At 34.5% G+C, this 23527-nt stretch overlaps 1 protein-coding gene across 1 annotated transcript in view; it reads left to right on the forward strand.

Annotated features, from left to right (window-relative positions):
• The window catches only part of TRAPPC11 (trafficking protein particle complex subunit 11), a 47754-nt gene extending 26743 nt beyond the window's left edge, over nt 1–21011 (forward strand). Inside the window, exons 19-30 of the mRNA XM_079139070.1 lie at nt 778–933; nt 2615–2802; nt 3102–3250; nt 3431–3552; nt 4106–4225; nt 5528–5593; nt 5705–5861; nt 8426–8534; nt 12669–12760; nt 14107–14240; nt 15871–16038; nt 19154–21011. Coding sequence (XP_078995196.1) covers nt 778–933; nt 2615–2802; nt 3102–3250; nt 3431–3552; nt 4106–4225; nt 5528–5593; nt 5705–5861; nt 8426–8534; nt 12669–12760; nt 14107–14240; nt 15871–16038; nt 19154–19198 — 1506 coding nt within the window. The 3' untranslated portion in view covers nt 19199–21011. The remainder of the gene's footprint in view (nt 1–777; nt 934–2614; nt 2803–3101; nt 3251–3430; nt 3553–4105; nt 4226–5527; nt 5594–5704; nt 5862–8425; nt 8535–12668; nt 12761–14106; nt 14241–15870; nt 16039–19153) is intronic.
• Nucleotides 21012–23527: the final 2516 nt, after the last annotated feature.

Raw genomic sequence — 23527 nt, forward strand, 5'->3', positions numbered from 1 at the left:
GGGTTTGGGATGTGGCTCAGTGGTCTAGTGCCCCTGAGTTCAATCCCTGCCCACCCCACGCCCCGCCAAAAAAAAAAAAGATGTCTCCGTTTATCCATTTGTGAGAAATATTTTCTTCTGGGAAGGAAGAGAGACTTTCAGTCATTAGGTTTGGGATGTGCTGACTTAGGTGAGATGGGATTTTATTCTCTAGACAATCATGACTTTAAGTCTATAGTTAAGGAAATAGGACAGGCTACCATAATTTTTCTGTGGGAGATTTTAGCACAAAGGTACAGAATATGTGGAAATGAACCAACTTACCAATGAAGTAAACATAAAGAGAAAACAACAGAACTGAAAGAAAGCCAAGGACCCAAACTCGTTTGAGACCCCTGCATTCAAGGGACCAGGTAAAGAATAAAGGCCTTTGAGTGAAAACCAGAAAGTAACCAAAGAGGATGAGAGCATGAGACAGTGTAGTGTCTCAGAAGCCATGTGGAAAGTAAGCTCTTTAAGAAGCTCTTTGTTGCCTGGCATTGGTGCAACAAAGATCACGTTTGTCTCTCTCTCTACAAAAGGGGTATCTAAACATTTGCAGAAACCAGGATGTATGTAATGAACTGTTTTTTCTTATGGTATCAGGAAGTAAGTGCCTAAATTTAGCATTAAAATACTTCCTTTTATTAATAACCCATTATAATGCTTCTAGCTCCAAATCACTTGGTATTTAGTGCTAGCAAAACAGCTGGCATTTGACCTTTGTAAAATGGTGACATTTGCTAACCTCTTTTTCAGGAATACAACCAGTTCTGTGTAATAGAAGAAGCATCTAAAGCAAGTGAAGTTTTGGAAAATTTGACCCAAGGGAAGATGTGTTTAGTTCCTGGTAAAACAAGAAAATTGTTATTTAAATTTGTTGCAAAAACTGAAGATGTGGGAAAGAAAATTGAGGTTAGTTATGAGAGTTTTAATTAAAAATATTTTTAATTAAAAGCAGTGTGTTTATGTCAAACAATTTAAATAATACATAATTTTCTAAATAAAAAATAAAAATTTTCCACCTGAATTTCCCAAGGAAAATCATTCAGGGGAGTTTGGTAGGTTTCCTTATAGACATTTTTCTGTGAATATATTTATAGTGAAAAATTTTTTTTCAACTGAAAAATCAGTAGTTAGAATAAGATATACTCTATGTTTGTATAAATATGCTGTATAAATTGACTAAATATGTTGTCAAAATTGACTCATCATGTATAACTGAAAAGGACTAATAAAAAATTGGACAATATGTACATAATACTATAGTTACTTTTTTCACTTAATAATGTATATTAGATATCATTTCATGTTAGTACATAAGACCAGTCTCATTTCTTAATGACTACATAATCACTTAAGAAATTTCAAACAGTATATATTGTATAATATAGCAAGTATATCTTGCATAATATAATTAAGACTAAATTTCTTTTTAGTGTTTAAACATTGCTGATTGCATATAGTTAAAGAAAAAGCAGTGATTAATATTTTAAAAGATTGACTTAATATTGATAATTAGAAAGACCTTCAGAAATATATGATGTAAGTAATGTTTTATGTGAACATACACTCTGGAGCCAAACTGTATGGCCTTAAATTCTGACTCTTCAGCTTGCTAGCTTCTGACGCTGGGCAGTTAGTTACTTAACCTCTTTGTTTCTGTATTTATCTGTAAAGTGGGGATCATAGTGTCACCTACACCTTCAGGTTTCATGAGGTTTAGATCAGATTTGTAAATTGCTTAGGATAGTGGTTAGCACAAAGTAAGTATGTACTCATGACTTGAATGAGAATGATTAGCTATTTTAAACTTGGGGCCATTGTTAAAATAGATAGTACATGGGTTGTTCTACCAATATTTCTATAACAATTTCTATGAAGCTGTTGGTTTTATCATTAACCAGAGAGCATTTTGTTTATTTGTTTTATGGTGCTGGGGATTGAACCCAGAGCCTTGTACATGCTAGGTAAGTGCTGTACTACTGAGCTATTACCCCAGTCCCAGAGGCTTTTGCTCATTCATTTTATAAAAGTCCTTCCTGATTTAACTAAATTTGATGTATTTCATATTTCATTTTTTACATGATAACTGGGGAAACCTACCACATATAAATCATAATCAGTAATTATATTTTGAGTCATTTTGGTAATGCATTTAGTTGAAAAGAACATTTATTCAAATTATAAAACATTTCACTGCTAGTACTACAAATATTTTCAGGAAAAATATTTGTGAAATTAGAAACTAGGTTGTAGTCATATCAGTGGTTACTGAAATATTTATTTCTTCAGCATCCACTAATTGAGCATCCATAAAGTCAAGTACTTTGCTAGGTATTAACATAACTGCATTGTACAGTCTCCTGGCTTAAAATTCAGGTTATGATCTAAATTTCAAAGATGATGAAGTTGAAACCCAGAGTACAGTAAGTCTGTGTTCCAGCCAGAATAAGACTCTAATAACAATAAGTGTTGTGCATACTGTTACACTGTGGGTCTCTGATGAATTTTGTACCATTCTCAGGATGATTTTGTTGAGGGGGATGGCGACAAACATATATAATGGCATTTCTGACACACTTTCCTCTTTCAGATTACTTCTGTCGACCTGGTTCTGGGCAATGAGACGGGCAGGTGTGTAGTTTTGAGTTGGCAGGGAGGAGGAGGAGATGCTGCTTCCTCCCAGGAAGCCCTGCAGGCTGCACGTTCTTTCAAAAGACGACCTAAACTCCCTGACAATGAGGTTCACTGGGACAGCATAATCATCCAGGCAAGCACAATGTAAGTCTGGTTTGCCAGACAAATTATTAAAGATCATTCTCTTTTTTTATTTGTACTGGAGATTGAACCCAGGGGTGCTTTACTACTAAGCTACATCCCCAGTCCTTTTCAGTTTTTATTTTAAGCAGAGTCTTACTAAGTTGCTAAGGCTGGCCTTGAACCTCTAATCCTCCTCAGCCTCCCAAGTCACTGGGATTATAGGCATGCACCACCATGCCCAGCTCTCTTTTCTTTTAAATATATTTGAATACTTAAAAAAAAAAAAAAAAAGGTTGCTTAGCTAAGCTTTCTTTTTAAAGGATCATTTCCAGAGTTCCAAACATTTCTGTGCATTTGCAACATGAGCCTCCTGCCCTGACAAATGAAATGTATTGTTTGGTTGTGACTGTTCAATCTCATGAGAAGACCCAGATCAGAGATGTGAAACTCACTGCTGGTTTAAAACCAGGTAAGCATTCATTTCTTAAGTTTTATCATTATTAAATCCATCATTAAAAAAGTGCCATGGTGTCAATGGTAGGATATTTGTTTAAGAGAGTATGATATAGGGCTCTTCACACAGCATTGGTTATTATGATAACATTTAGAATCTCATTGTCTTAAAATCCCAATTTATTTACTCTCTTAGGACAGGATGCGAACTTAACTCAGAAAACTTATGTGACTCTTCATGGAACAGAACTGTGTGATGAGTCCTACCCTGCTTTACTTACTGACATTCCTATTGGAGACTTACATCCAGGAGAACAGGTAAACTTGGCCAATGGGAATTGGAGAGAGGAAATCAACTGTTCTATAATTTTAAATATACAGCAAGTTTTAGATAGTTTCAGAGTATTTTAACAGCAGATACTAGAATTTAAAAAGTGATTTAATTAATGAACATTTTACATATTTAAATATCTAGAATATGTGTGGCAGTTTTTATACAAGGGATTTTAGAACAGGTGATCCTAACATGGAGAGTTAGTTGTTATATAAATAACTGCTGTCTGTAACTTAGTGCATTAACCTCTCAATCTACTTCTGTTTCCAAACCAAATACGAAAAGTTATTGGGAAGTTGAAGGCAATAAATAAGAGAGAGAGAGAGAGAGAGAGAGAGAGGGCAGTATACCCTGGAAGTATATGCAGGGTTCTTCATAGAAGGAACTTGAATTAATTAGATTAGTTATACTGTAACAACCTATAAAAGAGAAAGAATTTGGCCACTTGGTATAGTAAACTCTGAAAGTTAGAACTATTATGCTGGAATATATCAGGTCGAAGTCTCTGTAATATTAAATTATAACACTCTGTTACAGCTGGAAAAAACATTGTATGTTCGCTGTGGAACAGTGGGCTCCAGGATGTTTCTTGTGTATGTTTCTTACCTGATCAATACAACTGTTGAAGAAAAGGAAATTGTTTGCAAGTGCCACAAGGTATTTCTTTTTCATAACAGTATGAAATACTATACATAGATCAATCCTATCTTTTGTGTTGTTTTAGTTAATATCTTCTTGGTCTTGGCAGCAATGTTGTCTCAGCTTTTTCTTAGGAGTTGGTCCTCAGTCCAGCAAAGAAAAAGGCCTAGCAGTTTGGAAATTTATAGTTTGGTTATTGTACAGTTTCTAAACCCTAGGCTTTTTAAGTCATTGGGAGAGAAAAACATGGAAAAAGGATGTGCACTATTTCCTAATTGAGAGAGAGAAAGACACATGTCATACTGTCAGAAATTTCACATAGCCTGGTGTAATGCAGAGCCTCCATAGCATGTTAGAGATAAGACTGCCAGTCTCAGCACTTTATATCATTATCTCATTTAATTCTTATAACAATCCTGTGAGGATTATGAAACTAAGACGTAGACCATTTAACTTGCCTGGTGTCACATTGCTTTGTCTGAGGTTGCACAACTAGTAATCATGAACCCAGCTGGGATTAGAATCCAGCTGTATTCGGCATTACATCCTGAGCTTTTAAACAACATGACTTTCTTTTTTTTTTTTTTTTTTTAAGATTTCTCACCAATGATGTGAGTTATTTGTTTTGAAAGATATAATAGTCTCATTGTTCTTTTTTTTTCCAAACTGTTTTAGAGAGGGGTATAGCTTATTGGGTGAAGATCAGATTCAGTTTAGTTTCTACCTTTGTCACTTATTTTCTAACTGTGACAAATCTTAAAGTGGCAATCCTCCTCTTAAAGTGGCAATCCTAATAGCACCTTTTTCCTTGAATGATTGCATAAACATGGATAGTGATTATAAGTGTCCAATATGTTGCTTTCTGTTGTTGTTATTATTATTATTGTTTTAGTCATTTTGAGCCAAGGTGAGGTAAAGAACTTGCACAAGAGAAAGACCCAGATTCTAAACTTGGTACCACTAGTTTTGTGGCCTTAGACTGTATCTTTCTTAACATCTGGTTTTTCTTCTGTAAAGTGGTGATGATACCTGCTCTGCCCTCTTCACTGTATCCTGAGATAAAATCATGTAGAAGAAAGTACTTTGCAGGGTGAATTGTCATAAAACCATAGACAACTTATTAAAAGTAGTTCTCAGGTTTTGTTATTTAGATTTTTAAAAATATGATCTAAGAAAAAGAACCTTTCTTCTTAATGTATATCTCGAGATTATTTATTGGTCATTACTGATTGTGTTTTTTTATGCCTTCTGTTGTAAATTTTTATTTATATAAAAAATTTTAGAAATGACACTGAATGTTCCCTTTGCATTTTCTTGCAGGATGAAACCGTAACAATAGAAACTGTCTTTCCATTTGATGTTGCAGTTAAGTTTGTTTCCACAAAGGTATGTTCCTGTGGTGAATACTGGAAATCATTTAGGTTATAGATATTGGTGGGAAGAGATAGAATGGACTAGTGTAATTACTTACAGACCTTTTATCTTCATTCGTGACAGTTTGAGAACCTGGAAAGGGTCTATGCTGACATCCCTTTTCTGCTGATGACGGACCTTTTAAGCGCCTCACCATGGGCCCTCACTATTGTATCCAGCGAACTACAGCTTGCTCCCTCTATGACTGCAGTGGATCAGTTAGAGTCCCAGCTGGACAAAGGTGAAACTTGACGTCAACCCCATTTAAATGGCAGAGTTGTGTGTGCATGGGCCTGCGTGTGCGCGCGCATGCGCGCGCGCGCGTGTGTGTTGTGTGTGAGAAAGAGACTGAGCAAGCTAGCAATGTAAGAGTTGGCTTTTTGCTAAATGAGGGAACTTGAAACAACACTCACAAAAGCAAATACACTTAGAATTAAGGTAGAATCAGTATCATTTACTATTTGCTTGAATATACCTTATTTTAAGAGACAGATTTTTTTTACTCTGATGAAGTTAAACTCTGAAAAAGATACTTAAAAGTAAAATAGGAATTCTTTTCTTTTCAAATTAGAATTTTTAAGAAGTTATTTTTTCTTATAATTTTGAATTGTTTATTGTTGATATAATTTGAAATGAGACATGATGTTTAGATGAGAGAGTGAGAGAGAGAAAGGAGAGAGAAATATGGATTTCACTATGGATTGTTATCTATCTAGAGTCAGATCTCCATTAATCTATTACAGCCTCCTTCACTAATTCTTTACAGGGTTCAGTCATTTGCCATACAGATTAAATTAGATGAGCAGTATCAGATTTATAATATATTTCTCTCTCCTTTCTCTCTCTCACTCTCTCATACACACACACACACACACACACACACACACACACACACATATTTGCATTTGACCTGAAAATACATTTCAGTGTCTTAAATAATCATCATATGTTTATTGAGTGCCTCACTATAAGACTCCAGGCCAGGTTCTTAAGAAGACATCAGAAAGATTAGGTAGTCTTCATATTTACTTCATATTACTTCATATTACTGTGTTTAGAAAACTCATCAGAAAGGAGGTACTGATTTCCCTTGGAATGATAAAATAATTAGGTTTTTGTCAAGATCTTGGCATCAAATCTTTATGTGATAACAATAGATAGAAGTCAAACATGTCTCTAAACCTTTCTATGTAAATGCTAAAAATAATTTCCATGTTCTCTAAAGTAATTATCATTAAAAACATTTTGTTTTCAGAGTGCCGTCAGCATCATTTAATGCGTATTTTTAAATTAAGGAATAGTCTCTAGTTTGAATTTCTTATTTATGAGGATCCTATTGCTGCTATAACAAATGATTACAAAATTAATGGCTTGAAACAGCACAAAATTATTACCTTTAAAGTTCTGGAGGTTAGAAATCCTAAAAACAAGGGGTTGGTTTCAGCAAATTCTTTCTTCAGGCTCTTGAGGAAAATCTGTTTTGGTCTTTTTCAACTTGCCTGGGCCACTTGCATTCCTTGGCTCATGGCTCCTTCCTTCATCTTCAAAACCAAAAGTTAACACTTCTGTGTCACAAATTGACCGTAATGTTCATTGTTAATAAATGTTGTGATCATTTTGGTTAACTTAGAATTTATAATTTATGGAGGACTTTGGTAGAGTTTAATATGAATGGCTTGAGTTTTTTTAAAAAGCTATTTCCAGAGGTTTGAATTGATGCATTTTTAAATGTACTAGACTACAGTATCATTTATTAGTCCTAAAATTACTTCAGAGAGCTTACTTGAAGTAAAAGTTGACCCAGCTTTTTTCCTTTTCACTATGGATTGTTATCTATCTAGGGTCAGATCTCCATTAATCTATCACAGCCTCCTTCATTAAAAAATTATAGAATTGCTGGGTATGGTGGTACATGTCTATAATCCCAGAGGCTTGGGAGGATGAGGCGGGAGGATGAGGCAGAAGGATGATGACAAGTTCAAAGCCAGCCTCAGCAACTTAGCAAGGCCTTAAGCAACTTAGTAAGACTTTGTCTCAAAATAAAAAAATAAAATGGACTGGGGATGTGGCTGGTACCAAAAAAGAATATAAGAATATAAGAAATCACAAAAATAACAACCTCTTGTTTGGGGTGTTGTTATTCTTTCCAGGTTTCACTCAAATGTTCTAAAATCGGCATCAGAAAGGCACCATTGCCTGGTTGCATTTAAAGGAGTGGTATTGCAGGCTGTGAAGTGCTGACAGTTGAGAAGACTTGATTTAGATGAGCACCTATCTTGTCATGAGGAATTTATTATAAAATTAACAAAATGAAAGCTTCCTTTTACAAACAGGCGATTGGTCACAACTAGCCTATCACAAAGTAATACATGATAGATTTCCATTTGAGTGATATCAGTAATGAATATTCACTCAGAGAAAAAAATAGAATTTTTGAAATTTACATTATGTGTACATTAAAGGGAGACTTATGTTTTCTCTTTTTCTCTAAAATGTTTTCTTCAGACATGAAATAATTTGGAAAAAGAATAATAATCACTCTGGGGATTATTCTACCTCTAAGCTCTTCCTGTTCATTAGTTTTAGAATGACATACAGATTTCTCACTGGTTTTTATCATAATTAAATATTGGTACATTAGCACAAACACTGGACCTTGAAAAAGGTATTTAATGTCTGTGAGCATTACTTTCTAAGTCTCTATAAATATTTAATTCATAACATATTCCTTATTATTTATATTACTTAAATGTGAAATTCTCATAGATGACCACTGCATAAGATTATAAAGATTCTTTCTTATAGTTGTCTTACAGACTGGAGAGAGTGCTAGTGAATGCTTTTGTCTTCGATGCCCATCTGTTGGAAATGAAGGTGGAGTAGCAACTGGACATTATATTGTCTCCTGGAAGAGGTAAAAATAGTATCTACTCTATCTCTTCTTCATGTCTTTGTTATTCTGATACCTTGTTTGTCTTATCATTCTGAGGAGCAGAATAGAAGTCACATGAATATGATCAGTGCTTATGAATATGAATATGATATGTGCTAAAATTACAAGGACTAAAAAGGAAAATTAAACTTTGTGTTTGTCACAGTTTGTGCTATATAAAATTTCATTCTATGTTAATGAAATCTCAGCCATACTAACTCTGAAGATAGGATTGTGAGAACACATCAGGTGGAAACTGTATTCTTTGATAGTCAACATAAGTGTCTACATAGAACCCAAGAGAAGAGTTTTGGCAATGTTGCTGGATATAATTTCAATATATAAACATGAATTGCATTTCTGTATATCAAAAGTAAGCCGCTAGGCAATGTACTTTAAAAATAGAGGGATTGAGGATATAGCTCAGTGGGAGGGTGCCTGCCTAGCCTACATGAGGCCCTGAGTTCAATTCCCAGTGCCTCCCTGCTGACAAAAAAATAAATAAAAGAGTAAAAATAAAAATAGATATCATTTTCATGATAACCACAATTCTAATATACCTAATAGATGATTTGCCTTGCTTTTCTGGAGAAAATATAAGACTTTTAAAACATTAGAGGGAAGAGATACATAATGATCTTGTGTAAGATTTAATCTTTAAAATTTTTCTATAGATTCAATGCAGGTCCTTTAATATTTCAACAGATATTTTTTGTTCAATTTTTGTGTAACTGGACACTTGATTCTAAATTTCATGTGGTCTGGGTGTGGTGGCATATGCCTATAATCCCAGGGACTTGGGGATCTAGGGCAGGAGGCTTGTAATTTTAGGTCAGCCTCAGCAACTTAATGAGACCTTATCTCAATATTAAAAATAAAAAGGACTGGGGCTGTAGCTGAGTGGTAAAGTGCCCTTGGGTTTAATCCTCAGTACTGAAAATAAAATAAAAATTATATGGAAAAGCAAAAAGTCAGAAATAGTCAAAATGCTTCCAAAAAAGAACTAGGCAGTGGTTCTTGCACTTCTAGACTCTAAGACTTATTATAAAACTCTAGTAGTCACCACTGTTGGCTCAGGAATATGTACATAAGCCAATAGAATGGAAGAGTCTAGATCCATACCTATATGGAAATGATATTTTACAGAGAGAGCATTGCAGATCAGTGGAGAAAGAAAGAACTGTTTTATGACTGGTGGTGAATAATTCGCTGTTCAATTGGGAAAAATTTGGAATTCAACTATATTCTAGATAGAAAAATTCATTCTGGCTATATTAAATATCTTATTGTAAAAGGGAAAACTTTATTACTTTGAACAAAAAGCATAAGAGAATTACTTTATGACATGGGATAGATCTTTAAATAAGATCTTTAAAATTGATTAATTTGGTTGATTAAAATTAAATTTCATTTCACTGAAAATATCATAAAGAAAGTGAAAAGACAAAGTACAAACTGGGAAAAAATATTTGCAACATGTTTAAATGATAAGGATTAATGTTCATATCAAGAACTTCTATAAATCATATTTAAAAAGACAAGTCACCTGTCAGAAAGATGAGCAAAATACTTGAGTAGACAGTTTAAATGAATTAGAGGAAACTACATGACTAGTAAACAAACATATGGAGAGAAGCTCAACCTTCCTAGTAATTAGGGAATGACAGATTCAAAGCATGCTTGATATTCATATCCCACTAACTTGGAAAAAGGAAAAGGGTTAACAATACCAAGTTTACCAAAGATGTGGACTATATACTGGAACAACTGATGGAAATCTAATAGGCACTGCTAGATCAAGTTGAAAGTATCTATAATGCTGCAGATCTAGGAAAGGTCTCAGACATGCACCCGAAGAACATATATAGAAGAGTGTTCATAGCCGCACTGATTATAATAATTAAAAAATTAGAAAACTAAATGCTCATCAATAGGAAAGTGGACAAATTGGGGCACATTCATGCAGTGGAATACTACTTAAAAGTGCAAATGAATGAACCAGAGGTGCACCTGTCGATACCATAATATAAAGTGAACGTAGCAAGCCACAGATGAGAATATGAATAAATTGTATTTATCTAACACTGAAAAGCACAAAACATGCTATATATTTCTTAGGACTGTGTACATAATTTGAAAGAGTGTAAAGAAATACATGAGAATGATGGATACCAAAATACCAAATTTAGGATAGTGTTTTTTGCTTGTTTTATTTTTTTTGGTACTGGGTACTGAAGCCAGGGCCTCACCAATGCTGAGCTACATCCCAGCTCTGAATTCAGGGTAGTGATTATCTCTGGAGGGAAGGGTGGGGGATGCAAGTAGGAAGGGCTCTGTAGGAAAATTCAACTGTATTATTTTATTTTCTTTCTTGGACTGGGAGACAGATAAGTGATATTTCATGTGTTATTCTCTTGGTATGGCTTAATTATTTTCATAAGTTTTAAAATGGGATACAATTTTATTACTTAAAAGTGAGAAAAATCATTATAAAGGGAGTGTTTTAGACAATTCAGAGTAATGAGTGGGAAGATATGAATGTTATGACCATCACGAAAAGGTTATAAATTATCAAAATTAACCAAAGAAGAAATTCTTAGGCCTAAAAACTTAGTATAACTGTGAAGAAAACTCAGAAAATGAAACTTGAAGTCTTCAAAAAATAAATTTATTAGATGTGATTCCATGGCTTTATTATTTATTATCCTCATGTTACAAATTGTATGCAAAGCAGAGAACAAGAACATTCTCCAGTGGTTCTTCTCATAAAGAACTGATACCAAAGCCTGACACAGGCAGAAGATAAAAATAAAACTCAACCTTTTATTTGAGAAAAGGTAGTTCTCAACCTTTGTGGTCCCAGGACACTTTTACACTTTGAAAAATCTTTGAGAATCCTAAAGAGTTTTTGTTTATGTGAGTTATATGTGTCAACATTTAACATATTGGAACTTAAAGTTGAACTTTTTAAAAAATGAGAATGGGAAAATATGTGATCCAATTTGTCTTTTCTTTCTCCTACTTCTGAATTATATTAATGTTTAGTTTAATTTACATGTTTATAGGAATTAAGACATTATTTCAGAAGTACTGTTTAAGAGCAAGGCATGATGGCACATGACTGTAATCCCAGCAGCTCAGGAGGCCGAAGCAGGAGGATCGCAAATTCAAGGCCAGACTCAGCAATTTAGTGAGGCCCTAATTAACTTAGTGGAGGCCTTAAATAACTTAATGAGACCCTGTCTCAAAATAAAAAGGGTTGGGGGTGTGTCTCAGTGGTGAAGCACCCCTGGGTTCAGTCCCTGGTACCAAACAACAACAACAACAACAAAAAAATGAAGTACTGCTTAATTATCCTGTCATGCTACCATAATACCAATATATATTTATTATTGATGAAGGCTTAGATCCTTTACCTTCACTTTTGCTGTGTCGTAGTTTGTACCAAATGTGAACTGTTTCATCTCCAAATGACTCCTCATAAGGGATTTATTTCCCTGGCAGTCAAACTGCCAGCCACCCTCACCCTAAACATAACATGGGGGAAACACCAAACAGTTTCATAATGTTACTTTATACATTTATGTTCCTTAATACATCTATACTTTATGCATATATACTCAGATGTAAATGTTGGAACACCAGTTTTTTGATTGATAGTAAAAAAATGTTTTAATTCTTCGTTTCTACTATGTGCTTTTAGCGAGTTATTACAGTGGTCTGGGGCTTATCTGTGAACCATTCATCCTTAATGAGACAAGGAGTTGGTGTCATAATGTAAATCACCACACTACTTCCCACACTGAGAAAGTTCTACTACCAAAAACACCGAAGTGAATGGTGTGCTTCATGACTGCCAATCTTCTGTAGCTCCTGGCTTTTCCTCTACTAGCAGCAGCAGCCAGGAATTGTATCCTTTATTCCTCAGAAATATTCAAAACTAAAGTGAGATTCCAAAAGCTCTTACTTTACAAAAGTACTTCTATTAGTAAAGTTTTGGGAATGGATAAATATATTTTCTTTGAAACTAGTTGGTAAATACGCATGTTTCCTGTATTTGATTTATTAATATCCTACATAAATTGTGAGTTTAAAACATGGCCTTTTCTGCCCTAGGACTTCAGCCATGGAAAACATCCCTGTCATCAGTACAGTCATCACGCTGCCACATGTGATTGTAGAAAATATCCCTCTCCATGTGAATGCAGGTAGCAGGAATTCAAATTTTACTTGATAAAAAGAGTTCAGTAATAATATGTATTTTAGCTTCTAAGGTTTTTAAACTTTGTATTATGAAAAGTTTCTAATATTTGTAAGTAGATTATGGCTAGTTTTGTTTCGTCTCTGCCCTACATACTCCTCCCACCCCCATTATTTTGAAGAAAATAATCTGATGTCATTTGACATGCAGATATTTAGTTTGCCTCTTTAAAAATAATGGCTAGTTTCCTCTACATAATAATAATAACATTATTAGGACTTCAAAAAATCAATAAATGCTGACTATCATCAAATTACACTGTTAAAATTTTCTTAATTGACCTTGAATGTTTTCCAGTGTAAGGTCTATATACTACAATTCATGAATAAGTTTCATTCTATCCATCTGAATCTGTAGGTAGGACAGCTCCCTCTTTCCTGTACTTCTCCTCCCTTCCACTGTTAACCCCTTCATGCCCTCTCTTCCACTGTGCTTTCTCCATTACCACCATGCTCTTCCACTTTCTCTCCCTCTTCCTTGGTACTTATTTGTCAAAGAAATCACATCATTTATCCTCTTCCCCATAGCCTGAATTTTGCTACTTGCATGGTACCATTTTTAATATTTCTCTGTCTCTATAAATTGACAGTCTATAGGCTTGGTCAGATTCAGGTTCAAGTTTTGGCAAGAATATATTGTGGTTAATGTTATGTGCTCTGTCAGGAGGCACATGATATCTGTCTATCATGCCTTCTTTCTTTACTGGAATACTTTTGTCAAGAGAAACTTTCCTTTATTAACTACCAGGTTACCCTGATGTCTATAACAACTTTGAAAAAATAGCCTATAGTGTTGGCTTCAACAGCACATACACTAAAATGGGAATGATACAGAGAAAATTGGCATGGCCCCTGTGTACGGATAACATACATTTTCAGAAAACATTCCATATGTTTGCCTCCCAGGAAAAATAAAATGGCAGAACTATAAAACACATACAGCTCTGTGTGTGTGTGTGTGTGTGTGTGTGTGTGTGTGTGTGTGTGTGCGCGTGTATGAATGAATTAATTGTTTCACTAAAACAGAACTTTTGCTTATTCTAGTTTAGGAACCATGATTGATACTTTGAGAAATAATTTGTCTAAGTCAATCATTTTTAGAAGACTTATCTTCTTCTTTTATCCATAGTCCCATAGCTATTAGCCAATCAAGAAATTATCTGGCAAGAACACGTGATATCATTCATTTAAATAATACTGTGTCTATAGGATGAGATTCATTTACAAAATGAACTCACTAATGTTGATCCCTCTTTTTTTTTAACCAAGAGAAACGTGTCATCTTTCTCTTTAGATTTGCCATCGTTTGGGCGTGTCAGAGAATCTTTACCTGTCAAGTATCACCTACAGAACAAGACTAACTTAGTTCAGGATGTGGAAATTTCTGTGGAGCCCAGTGATGCCTTCATGTTCTCAGGTCTCAAACAGGTACAGATCACCTTTCATGGTATTGCTTGTGTACACTCAAAAGTATGGTCAGCAAATGGAGAGCTGGACATTTAGTTTTTATAAATGAACCAATTTAGACTGATTGCAAGTCCTGTTGTTTTGACAGTATTGACTTTTTAGCACTTTTAAAGATTAAGTTCAACTTCCTACAAAGATTTGTCACCCTTTTTACATCATCAAGATCAAATCTTACTTCTTACAAACAAAAATTCACAGATCTTTGGAATATATTACGTTAGAATTCCTGAAAAATAATCTCTTGTTTACTGATGAAAGTAGGTGTGTGTAAAAAAGAGAGAGAGAAAGAGAATGAAAGAGAGAGAAACTTAATTTGGGACCTGGAGGCATGACTATATTAATTTTAAAAGCCTTTTTTTCTTTTTTCTTTTTTTTCTTTTTTTTTTTTTGCAGTGCTGGGGATCGAACCCAGGGCCTTGTGCTTGCAAGGCAAGCAAGCTACCAGCTGAGTTATATCCCCAGCCAACCTTTTTTTCTTTTTAACTATCAATGAATTGTTGTAGAAATTTTGATCTTGCATAGAATCTACTTACCTTTTGTATGTTTAGATACAGTTTTGTATCGATACTTAGAAATATATTATTCAAGTTTTTTTATTTGTTTAGGCAAATAATTAAGAAAAGTTTATTAGGTTTTAAAATGACACTCAGGCAAAATTATACTCCAGTGAGAATACTGTCCCTCACTGAGGGAAAAAACAAATACTCCTCAGTTGTCAGTTAATACTTTTTATTAATAAGGGCGCAATTGGAAGGACAAACATGTCTTAACACCTAGAAGCGTCTGCCCTGACTAATCAGCTTTGCTCAGCTTATTCTGGGTGCTATGTTTGTTGTTCAGTGCAAAATAGAATTATATATGAAATATACTATATATCCATGTACTATTTAAATTTATGACATACAATACTAAATATACCAGCTATACTATTTCAGTATACCTATGTGTATATTATCCCTGACATATATATGTACTCATATGTGCTCATTTCTCATTTCCAAATGAATAAACTTTTCTTGATTGTCCTGATCTTTCCAGGCATTTGCTTATAAGTAGTTAGGAAATATAAAGACAACAAACTCTTATAAGTTTATATTATTTTCTAAAGTATTATTAAAGTTTTTCAAACACCATATTTTCCCCTGAAGTTATTTACTTTAATACGGTGGTAAAATCTCTTAAAGAGGATCCCAGAAACAGCTGTGTTGTGTTAACATAATGTTTACAAATAGACACTTTCTAACAAATTATTCTAAAACATTGTGAACACGAAATCTATGTTGTCTAAGACATAAAATAGTTACCTGAGTACTGTTCTCATTCTTAAGCAGGTGTAGGTTGCCTTTAAATCTTGGTAGGAACTGAGAAATCCTGCACATATCTTGTTATACATATCCTGTCCACCTTGTCCTAATCTCATATTAATTCATCCTAAATTTTGGAATCTGTCTGGAAAGTGGGATAGTAGAGAGAGTAAATGTTTTACTGGAAGGATTTGGATGTACATCTTTTGTAAATAATCAAGGAGTAACAATGTAAATATATTGCAATATATATATTTGATTATTTTTCTGTAACTTTTTGTGATTAGATTCGATTACGTATTCTACCTGGCACCGAACAGGAAATGTTATATAATTTCTACCCTCTAATGGCCGGATACCAGCAACTGCCATCTCTCAACATCAACTTGCTTAGATTTCCAAATTTCACAAATCAGCTGCTCAGGCGTTTTATACCTACCAGTATTTTTGTAAAGGTAAGGCTTAGAAATTTCCTACCTTTTAAATTCATGTTCTTAAAAGCAGGCAAAAAGACATTTTTAATGTAAACTTTACTGAACAATCTTTTGAGACTAGCAGTGATGATTTTGACTTTTTATTACATGAATTTGGCAACATTGCTCTTCATTTCTGTGAAGTTACTATTATTTTTGAGACTCTAATTTCAAAGGTTTTTATATTATTAGATGATTTATACTTATTCTATCCTTGAACATACTTTTAAAATTGTAGTTGATGACTAGTTTTTAATCAAATGCATTAACTTTCTAAGTCTTCCTAAACCTTTCTAACTCTTTAATATTGAGTTGGAGTCTCTTCTGAAAATGATCATCTGTCAGAAACTACACTCTGGTTTAATGTTTTGATTTAAAAGAATTAACATCATTTCCAGACTCCTGCAATGAAAGAATATGTAGGATGGTCATAGCATGGGAGAGTGAAATGAGCAAGACAGGTGTTCATTTAGCTCAGCATCCCATCTCTGATTAAGTCATTCCCAGATGCCTAAATTAGAGTCCCTAGAAGCATCTGAGGGAATCTGTGTATCTCCATTTATGTGAATACATATGAACCATGTGTACATTCTTTAAGTTTATAACACTATTGGAATGATGAGTTATATTGCTCACTGCTTCCTTTCTTTGTCTCTCTCTCTTTCAAGTTTTGTCTATCAAGTTCTAATGTATCCTCCATGTTCTCCCTAGCTTCTGTCTTTCCATACTTACTTACATAGCATTTTTCTATCTATAGAAAAATAAATTTTATTAATCCTTTCAACCTCCTGTTCATGCTATACTTTTCAATTATAAAAGAAAAAAAAAATCTCACTTTCAGATCTCCTTGTGTTTAAACAGTAGTGGTGCCAACATTCTTCCTGATCACATTCTGCAGACACTTCCATGGCCATTGCTCACTCTCACATCTGATGTCTTTCTGAAGGAGAAAAGTCTCAGATGGTGAAGTGGTATGGGAATGAATTGTCTCTGAAAGTCCTTTTAGCTGTTTGACTTTTTGAAGTTTGCTGTTTCTGAACTCAGAAGTAGTAGTGTAATCACTGTGGAAATATGTATCAGTGCACAGACTTGATCATATTCTAGCTGTACAGAAATAATTTGAGATGCTTGAGTTATTCATACTGAGAGTAGAGATTTTGGTTCCACCAATTAATCTCTTGTGTTTTTTTCTCTATAGTTCTCAGTGCACCCACACCTAATTCAAATTAATGCTAGTTCAGCCTTTTGATTTTCTTTCACAATGAACCTCTTCTGGTTAGTATTTAAGTTCATTTGAAAAAAAGTTTCCAGAAAATAAACATTCATAAGTTTTAATATAATAAACATGCCCTTTCTTTCCTCTCTTCTTTCTTCCTTATGCTGGAGATTGAATACAGGGTTTTATGCATGCTAGGCAAGCACTCTACAACTGACTACTTCCCCAGTCCCTTTTGTTGTTTTGTTTTTTACTTTATTTTGAGATGTGGTCTAGATAATTTGCCTAGTCTGGCCTTGAACTTGGGATCCTCCCATCTCAGCCTCCCAAGTAGCTGGGATTATAGGAGTGTACCACCACACCCACCAAACATCCCCTTTTCTAATTGCCAGGATCTCTTCTCTAAATACAAGTACCACATTCTAGTAACTTTACTGCTGTCATAAGCATGGACTTGAATCCTCAGATCCAATTCCTTTATTGTTTGGGGAACCTTAACATTATTTGTCATTCCACAATGTGTATATATTTCAAAACACGTTGTACACCTTGCATATAAATCATTTTTGTAAATTAAAAAATATTTTTACCTGTCACATTAGTTAGTGACTAAGGATTACCCTTTCTCACTTACCAACTAAAATTTTACATCTCACACTTTTATGTAACTTTAGAACTGTCTGTGCAATGTAGTAGCCTCTAGCCACTGTTGAAATTTAAATTAAAATTAGTTAAAATTAAGTTAAATTTAAAAATTGTTTGGTTGCACTAGCCACACTTCAGTGTTCAATAGCTAAATGTGATTAGTGGCTACCCTATTGGCTAGCAGTCTTTAGAGCAAGATTGAATTGTTTCCTTTCTTCCTTTGAAAAATTCAGTTTCTAATTGCAACATAGTTACATTTATCCCATAGTTACATTTATCTCTAAAACTGAGCAGCCTCCATAAATACTAAAAAATAAGTGAAGAATAAGAGTAAGGACCTATTCTTTTACTCATTCCATTCCTGCCTTGACTGTTGGAGACCTCATGTGTACATACACACACTTACAAGTGTGCATATGCGTACACACACATACATATAATCACTGCCTCAGGGAATCCCTCAGTAATCATTCTGCTTAAAGCAGAGTAAATGACTTTTGTTTGTGAAGGTGCGATATTATTGTCTTTCATTTCTTGATCACTATTTCTCAAGGTTTCCCTTATAAAAGTCTGCTACATATATATGATAATATTACTTGCAAGCATTATTTTAGCTACTAGATAACTCTGAGGAATATTGCTCACCTATCAGAAAAATCAGCAGCATTAGAGAAAAGGAAATGTTTGTTTTTATCTGCACCTTCTATCCTCATAGTATCTGTTAGATTACTCGAGAGTTCATTGCAAATTGCCTTTTTTCCCTCAAAGAGGAGATTGGAAGATCTTGCATCCCCAAAAGGACTTTGTCTGTCAGCTTAGATTCTTGGCCTGCCTTTAAAGCTTGAGATATAGGAGGGCCCTGAGCAGGAGAAAAAATAAAACTTTATCAATTAGACCAGAAATGGTAACTAGGTTCCATTTCGTGGAGCTGCTATATCACAAGGCTGCGAGAGGATTAACTAAAGTAGACCCTGCTGGGGTCAGCTGGTACTTGGTCAGCTGGTGATCCTGCCATTGGTATCAGAGGGACAGCACCAGGCTCTGCAGTTGCTACCCTAGGCTCAAGTGAAGAAAGAAGGTGGGGTAAAGGAAGAGTGACAATATTTACTTAGATACTTATGCACATTTATTCTGTTTTTGTAAAACGGTTCCTAGAATTTCAAAAACCTTTCAATCAATAGAGTTTCTGTTGTCATTATTACTTTGTAATTCTGTTTTGTGTATTCCACTTTAAAGCCACAGGGTCGACTCATGGATGATACTTCTATTGCTGCTGCATGATGCTCAAGGCCAGCCCTCGGCTGTTCTTACACAGAGGAGTCGGACAGAGTGTTTCATTGTAACCTGTAGCTTTGATCATGGTAAAAAGTTAATCTGCTCTATTTTTTAATGGATGTTATACCACCTGTTCAGAGGAACTCATGCTTAAAATATTAAGAAAATCATCCTCTTATAGTTTCACTAATAAATATTTGAAATCTGTCAGTGTGATGTGAACGGATGTCAGACCCTTGATACCAAATGATACAAAAGTCATTTTATGAATGGTAAGTTCTTCCACAAAAGTAAGTGATTTTCCTGAGGAATTTTCAGAGGAAAATTAAGCATCTCAAACATGATCAGACCAAGAGAGGAAAATGTACCAGTGTCTGCACCCATACAGTTCTCAATCTCTTATGAGTCTCTCAGAGTTGGCCAAACTGGAGATTATCCATCTTCATAACTCCAGGGTGTGCTCACAATATATATACAACAGCACACACTGTTACAGAAAAGCTCCAGAAAGTTTTAATCTAAACAATTTAAAGATATCAAAATATTTTTGCCTGCTATGAAAAATTGTCAGCCTGCAACCAAATGTGGATCACTTACGAAGCAGGTTCATATTTCTGAAGGACCTGAGCTGCAAGGATATGATTATAAACATAATTTCCTAAACTAAAAGTTTTTGAGAATGATATAAAGTTTGAATAAAAGTTCTCAATTATGTCATGCAGTTCCAGAACTCTTGAAAATTCATGTAAATAAAAATTGTCTTTGTTAAAATATCTCTATAATTTAGAACTACCTGATTTCTTGCAAACTGTTAATATTTAAAAAGTGGAAGCATTGTAAAAAGAAAATACGATGTAAATAATTTATCTTCTCTTTCAAATATGCTTATATGTATATCTTTATTTTGAACTTGTTTCACTTCAGCTTCATGAAACAGCTTTTAGTAAGAGCACTGTTCATGAGGTATAGTGGAGAGCGTAGGACCGGGAAGTGGGTATCTGTGGTCTAGAACTGGCTCTGCTAACCATCACTGAGACTTGGACAGTGGGCTAGGCTGTGTTGGGAGGGCGGAGTCATGACAGGAATCCACTGGAATCAAATTCACCTCTACTCTTGCTGGCAGGTGACTCTGTTCAAGTTACTCAGCCTCTATCTCAGTTTTCTCACATATAAGATGTAAATGATAAGACCTGTCTCAGACTCGGTCTGAGAATGCTGTAGATTAATATACATCGGAAGAGTTGGAACAGTGCCTGACCCGAAGTACATGCTCAGCCACTGTCATTTATATCATTACTTTTGATGGAAGTTGAAGAGGATATTCCTGCATCACCTGGAAAGGTCCACATTATCAGAATTTGTTAAACGTTTTACATAATGCAGTACATATATAGTATACACAAGTATGCATAGAGATGTGTGTGTATGTAAATATATAAAACTGTAAACAAAAGTTTCATGAAACAATAGTTCCATTCTCTTTTTATATTTTGTATATTATTGTGTTTTGTTTAAAAAAAAAAAAAACCTTCATTAAAGCTTGGTAAATTGATTTCATAATTGACCAATGGGATATAATCTGCAGTTTGAAAAATACCAGACAAAGATTTTTTAAGGTCCCTTTGAATGCTAATATGGTTTGATGCAGCATGTATACAATGTCTCATGTTAACATTGACATTGTCAGACATGAAGTATGTGTTTGTACATTTGAGTCATTGATATGTATTTTTAAATTAACACTGATGTCAGTATGACTTGTTTAACTATGTCTGCAACTATAAATACTCCAAATAAACAAGTCCATGTTTTTTCTTGATTTGAGAGTTGGTGATAAGAATAATAATTCTACTGTGAATATATTTTATTTACCTGTTTTGAAGCTGAAAATTTTTAATTCAGAAATATATAATATCATGGTCTGCCTTGAATTTAAAAAAATCAGACTGATGGACTCCCAGCGAAGTGGCTCAGTGGTAGAGCACTTACCTGCTATGCTTGAGGCTTTTCAGTTTGATCACCAGCACTGCAGAAGATAAATAAAATAAGAATAAAAAATAAATTTAAGGGGGCTGGAACTGTGGCTCAGTGGCAGAGCACTTGCCTAGGACGTGTTAGGCACCGGGTTTGATCCTTAGCACCACATACAAAAATAAGCAAACAAAGCCATGATGTCTATCTACAAACTCCAAAGTATTTTTTTTAATAAATAAATTTAAAAAAGAACTTACCATTTTAAAAAACACCAAAATCGTCATAGCAGTGCAGGGGTTGTTGTTCACTTACAGCATGTGTCAAGAAGGATCTCACTTTCCCTGCCCCTGTCCCGTCAACCACAGTCGTCTGTCCCTTGTGAGAATATCTATGTGTTCGCATCCTATCATTTGGTTCTCAGCATTGCTCTCTACCAACATATATATCATTCATGGATGCATGTTTGTTTGTTTGGGTTTTTGAATTTTTCTTTTTTTCTTTATTTTTTTTTTAATTTATTTATTTTATTTTTTTGGTTTTTGGTACTGGGGATTGAACACAGAGGTGCCTTACCACTGAGCCACATACCCAGCCCTTTTTTATTTTGAGACAGATTCTCATTAAGTTGCTTAGGGCTTTCCTGGAACTTGCAGTCTTCCTGCCTCAGCTTCTGGAGTTGCTGAGATTTATAGGCATGTGCCATTGGGCCTTGGTAGATGTACAGATTTTTAAATAAAGTGTGATTGGGGGAGGAGAGTATGTATAAAAGTTTGACTCCTGTATAGAAGAAGGCGTCAGCCTCCCAAGTCACTGGGTTTATTATAGGTGTGTCCCAGCAGAATGACTATTACATTGAGTTCTTAAAAATGTCTTTAACATTACTTGAAGGAAAAAATTTTTTTTATTTTAATTCAGTTATTTCTTTCATGGCCCATGTTTTCTCCACCCAGATTCTAAAGTCTTCCAGTTGGTACTCTAACAATAGTGTTAAGAATTCTGAACTGTAGGGGGCTGGGGCTGTAGCTTAGTGGTAAACACTTGCCTAGCATGGGTAAGGCACTGGGTTCAATCCTCAGCACCACATAAAAATAAAGAAAGGCAATGTGTCCGTATCCAACTAAAAAAATATATTAAAAAAAAAAGAATTCTGAACCATAATTTTCACATTGACATTGCCACGGGAGAGGGAGTGCTTTAAAGGCAAAAGCAGCAAATGGAAAAGCTAAGCTCACACTTTTAAAGGGGAAGATCCATTGGGTCTCAGCAAATACTCTTTTGGAGCTCCTCCTGGGCCTCAATCCAGAAAAGGCACCCAAAGTGTTCCAACTCCTGGTTTATGAATTACTTAGCAATTGGTTATATTTTTAATGGTAGAGTGAAAGTGAATAAATAGTAGTCATTGTAATTTTCAAGAATGACAGTTACAAGCATCATTAGTGACTAGAGATTATCTAATGACTATATAATACCAAATGTACATTTTGTCTTGTCCCCACATTTACACCATGTGGATTCAATCTGCTAAGCTAAATATTCTCCAACTGAAGCATTATAAATGATGGCTAAGTAAAAAACATCGACCCTGTGCATGAAATAGAAAACAAATTCATACTTTATTTTTCAAATATTGTTAAATAACTTTTTTTACTTATACATAAGTAGATACAGGTATTTACCCGAAACATTTCTGAAGAGAGATACTCATTTACCACTTGGTAAGCTCCGTAACCATCTTTTCCTTGCTATTAGCAAACTGCCATTATCAGGTACATCTACTAAAGAGCTCCATGACATTCACTAAACAGTACAAAATCCCCACATTTTCATGAAAAAGAAAAGAAACTCATAGTTTCCTTATATGCAGTTTCCTCCCAAAGAATTTTGTGAGAAACTTTCCCTTCCACTCAATTTACTTGTGCCTGCGAACAAAAGCAAGTGATCATAAGGCCTTATTGTTTCTGCTTTCTGAAGCATGTTTCACCAGAGGGGAAAGTAGAACCAAAGTCAAAACTGCCAAGAAAGCATGCATTTCAGGGCATATATGCCATGCAAATTATACCCCAAGCAATTTTTTAAATTCTCTCTTCTCCCCAATAATGGAAAGAATGTAAAACTCAAAGCAGCTTTGAAGTTGATCTTTCATTTAGAGAACACACCCTTAACCATAAGACATCAGCATGCATGGCAAATGGAAACTTTTGTTAGGTTGATCAGGATTTCTAAACCATATATCTTTCCCAAATGTTAACTGCTAACATTTGTTGATTAGTACAATGTGCCAGACAGGTATGTTTTTATCTTGCTTGGAAAAGTCCAACATGGTGGGAGGTACTCTATTATGCCAATTTTAAAGAAATGGAA

The sequence above is a fragment of the Sciurus vulgaris genome (assembly GCF_902686455.1).
Source record: "Sciurus vulgaris genome assembly, chromosome: 5".
NCBI classification, from domain to species: domain Eukaryota; kingdom Metazoa; phylum Chordata; class Mammalia; order Rodentia; family Sciuridae; genus Sciurus; species Sciurus vulgaris.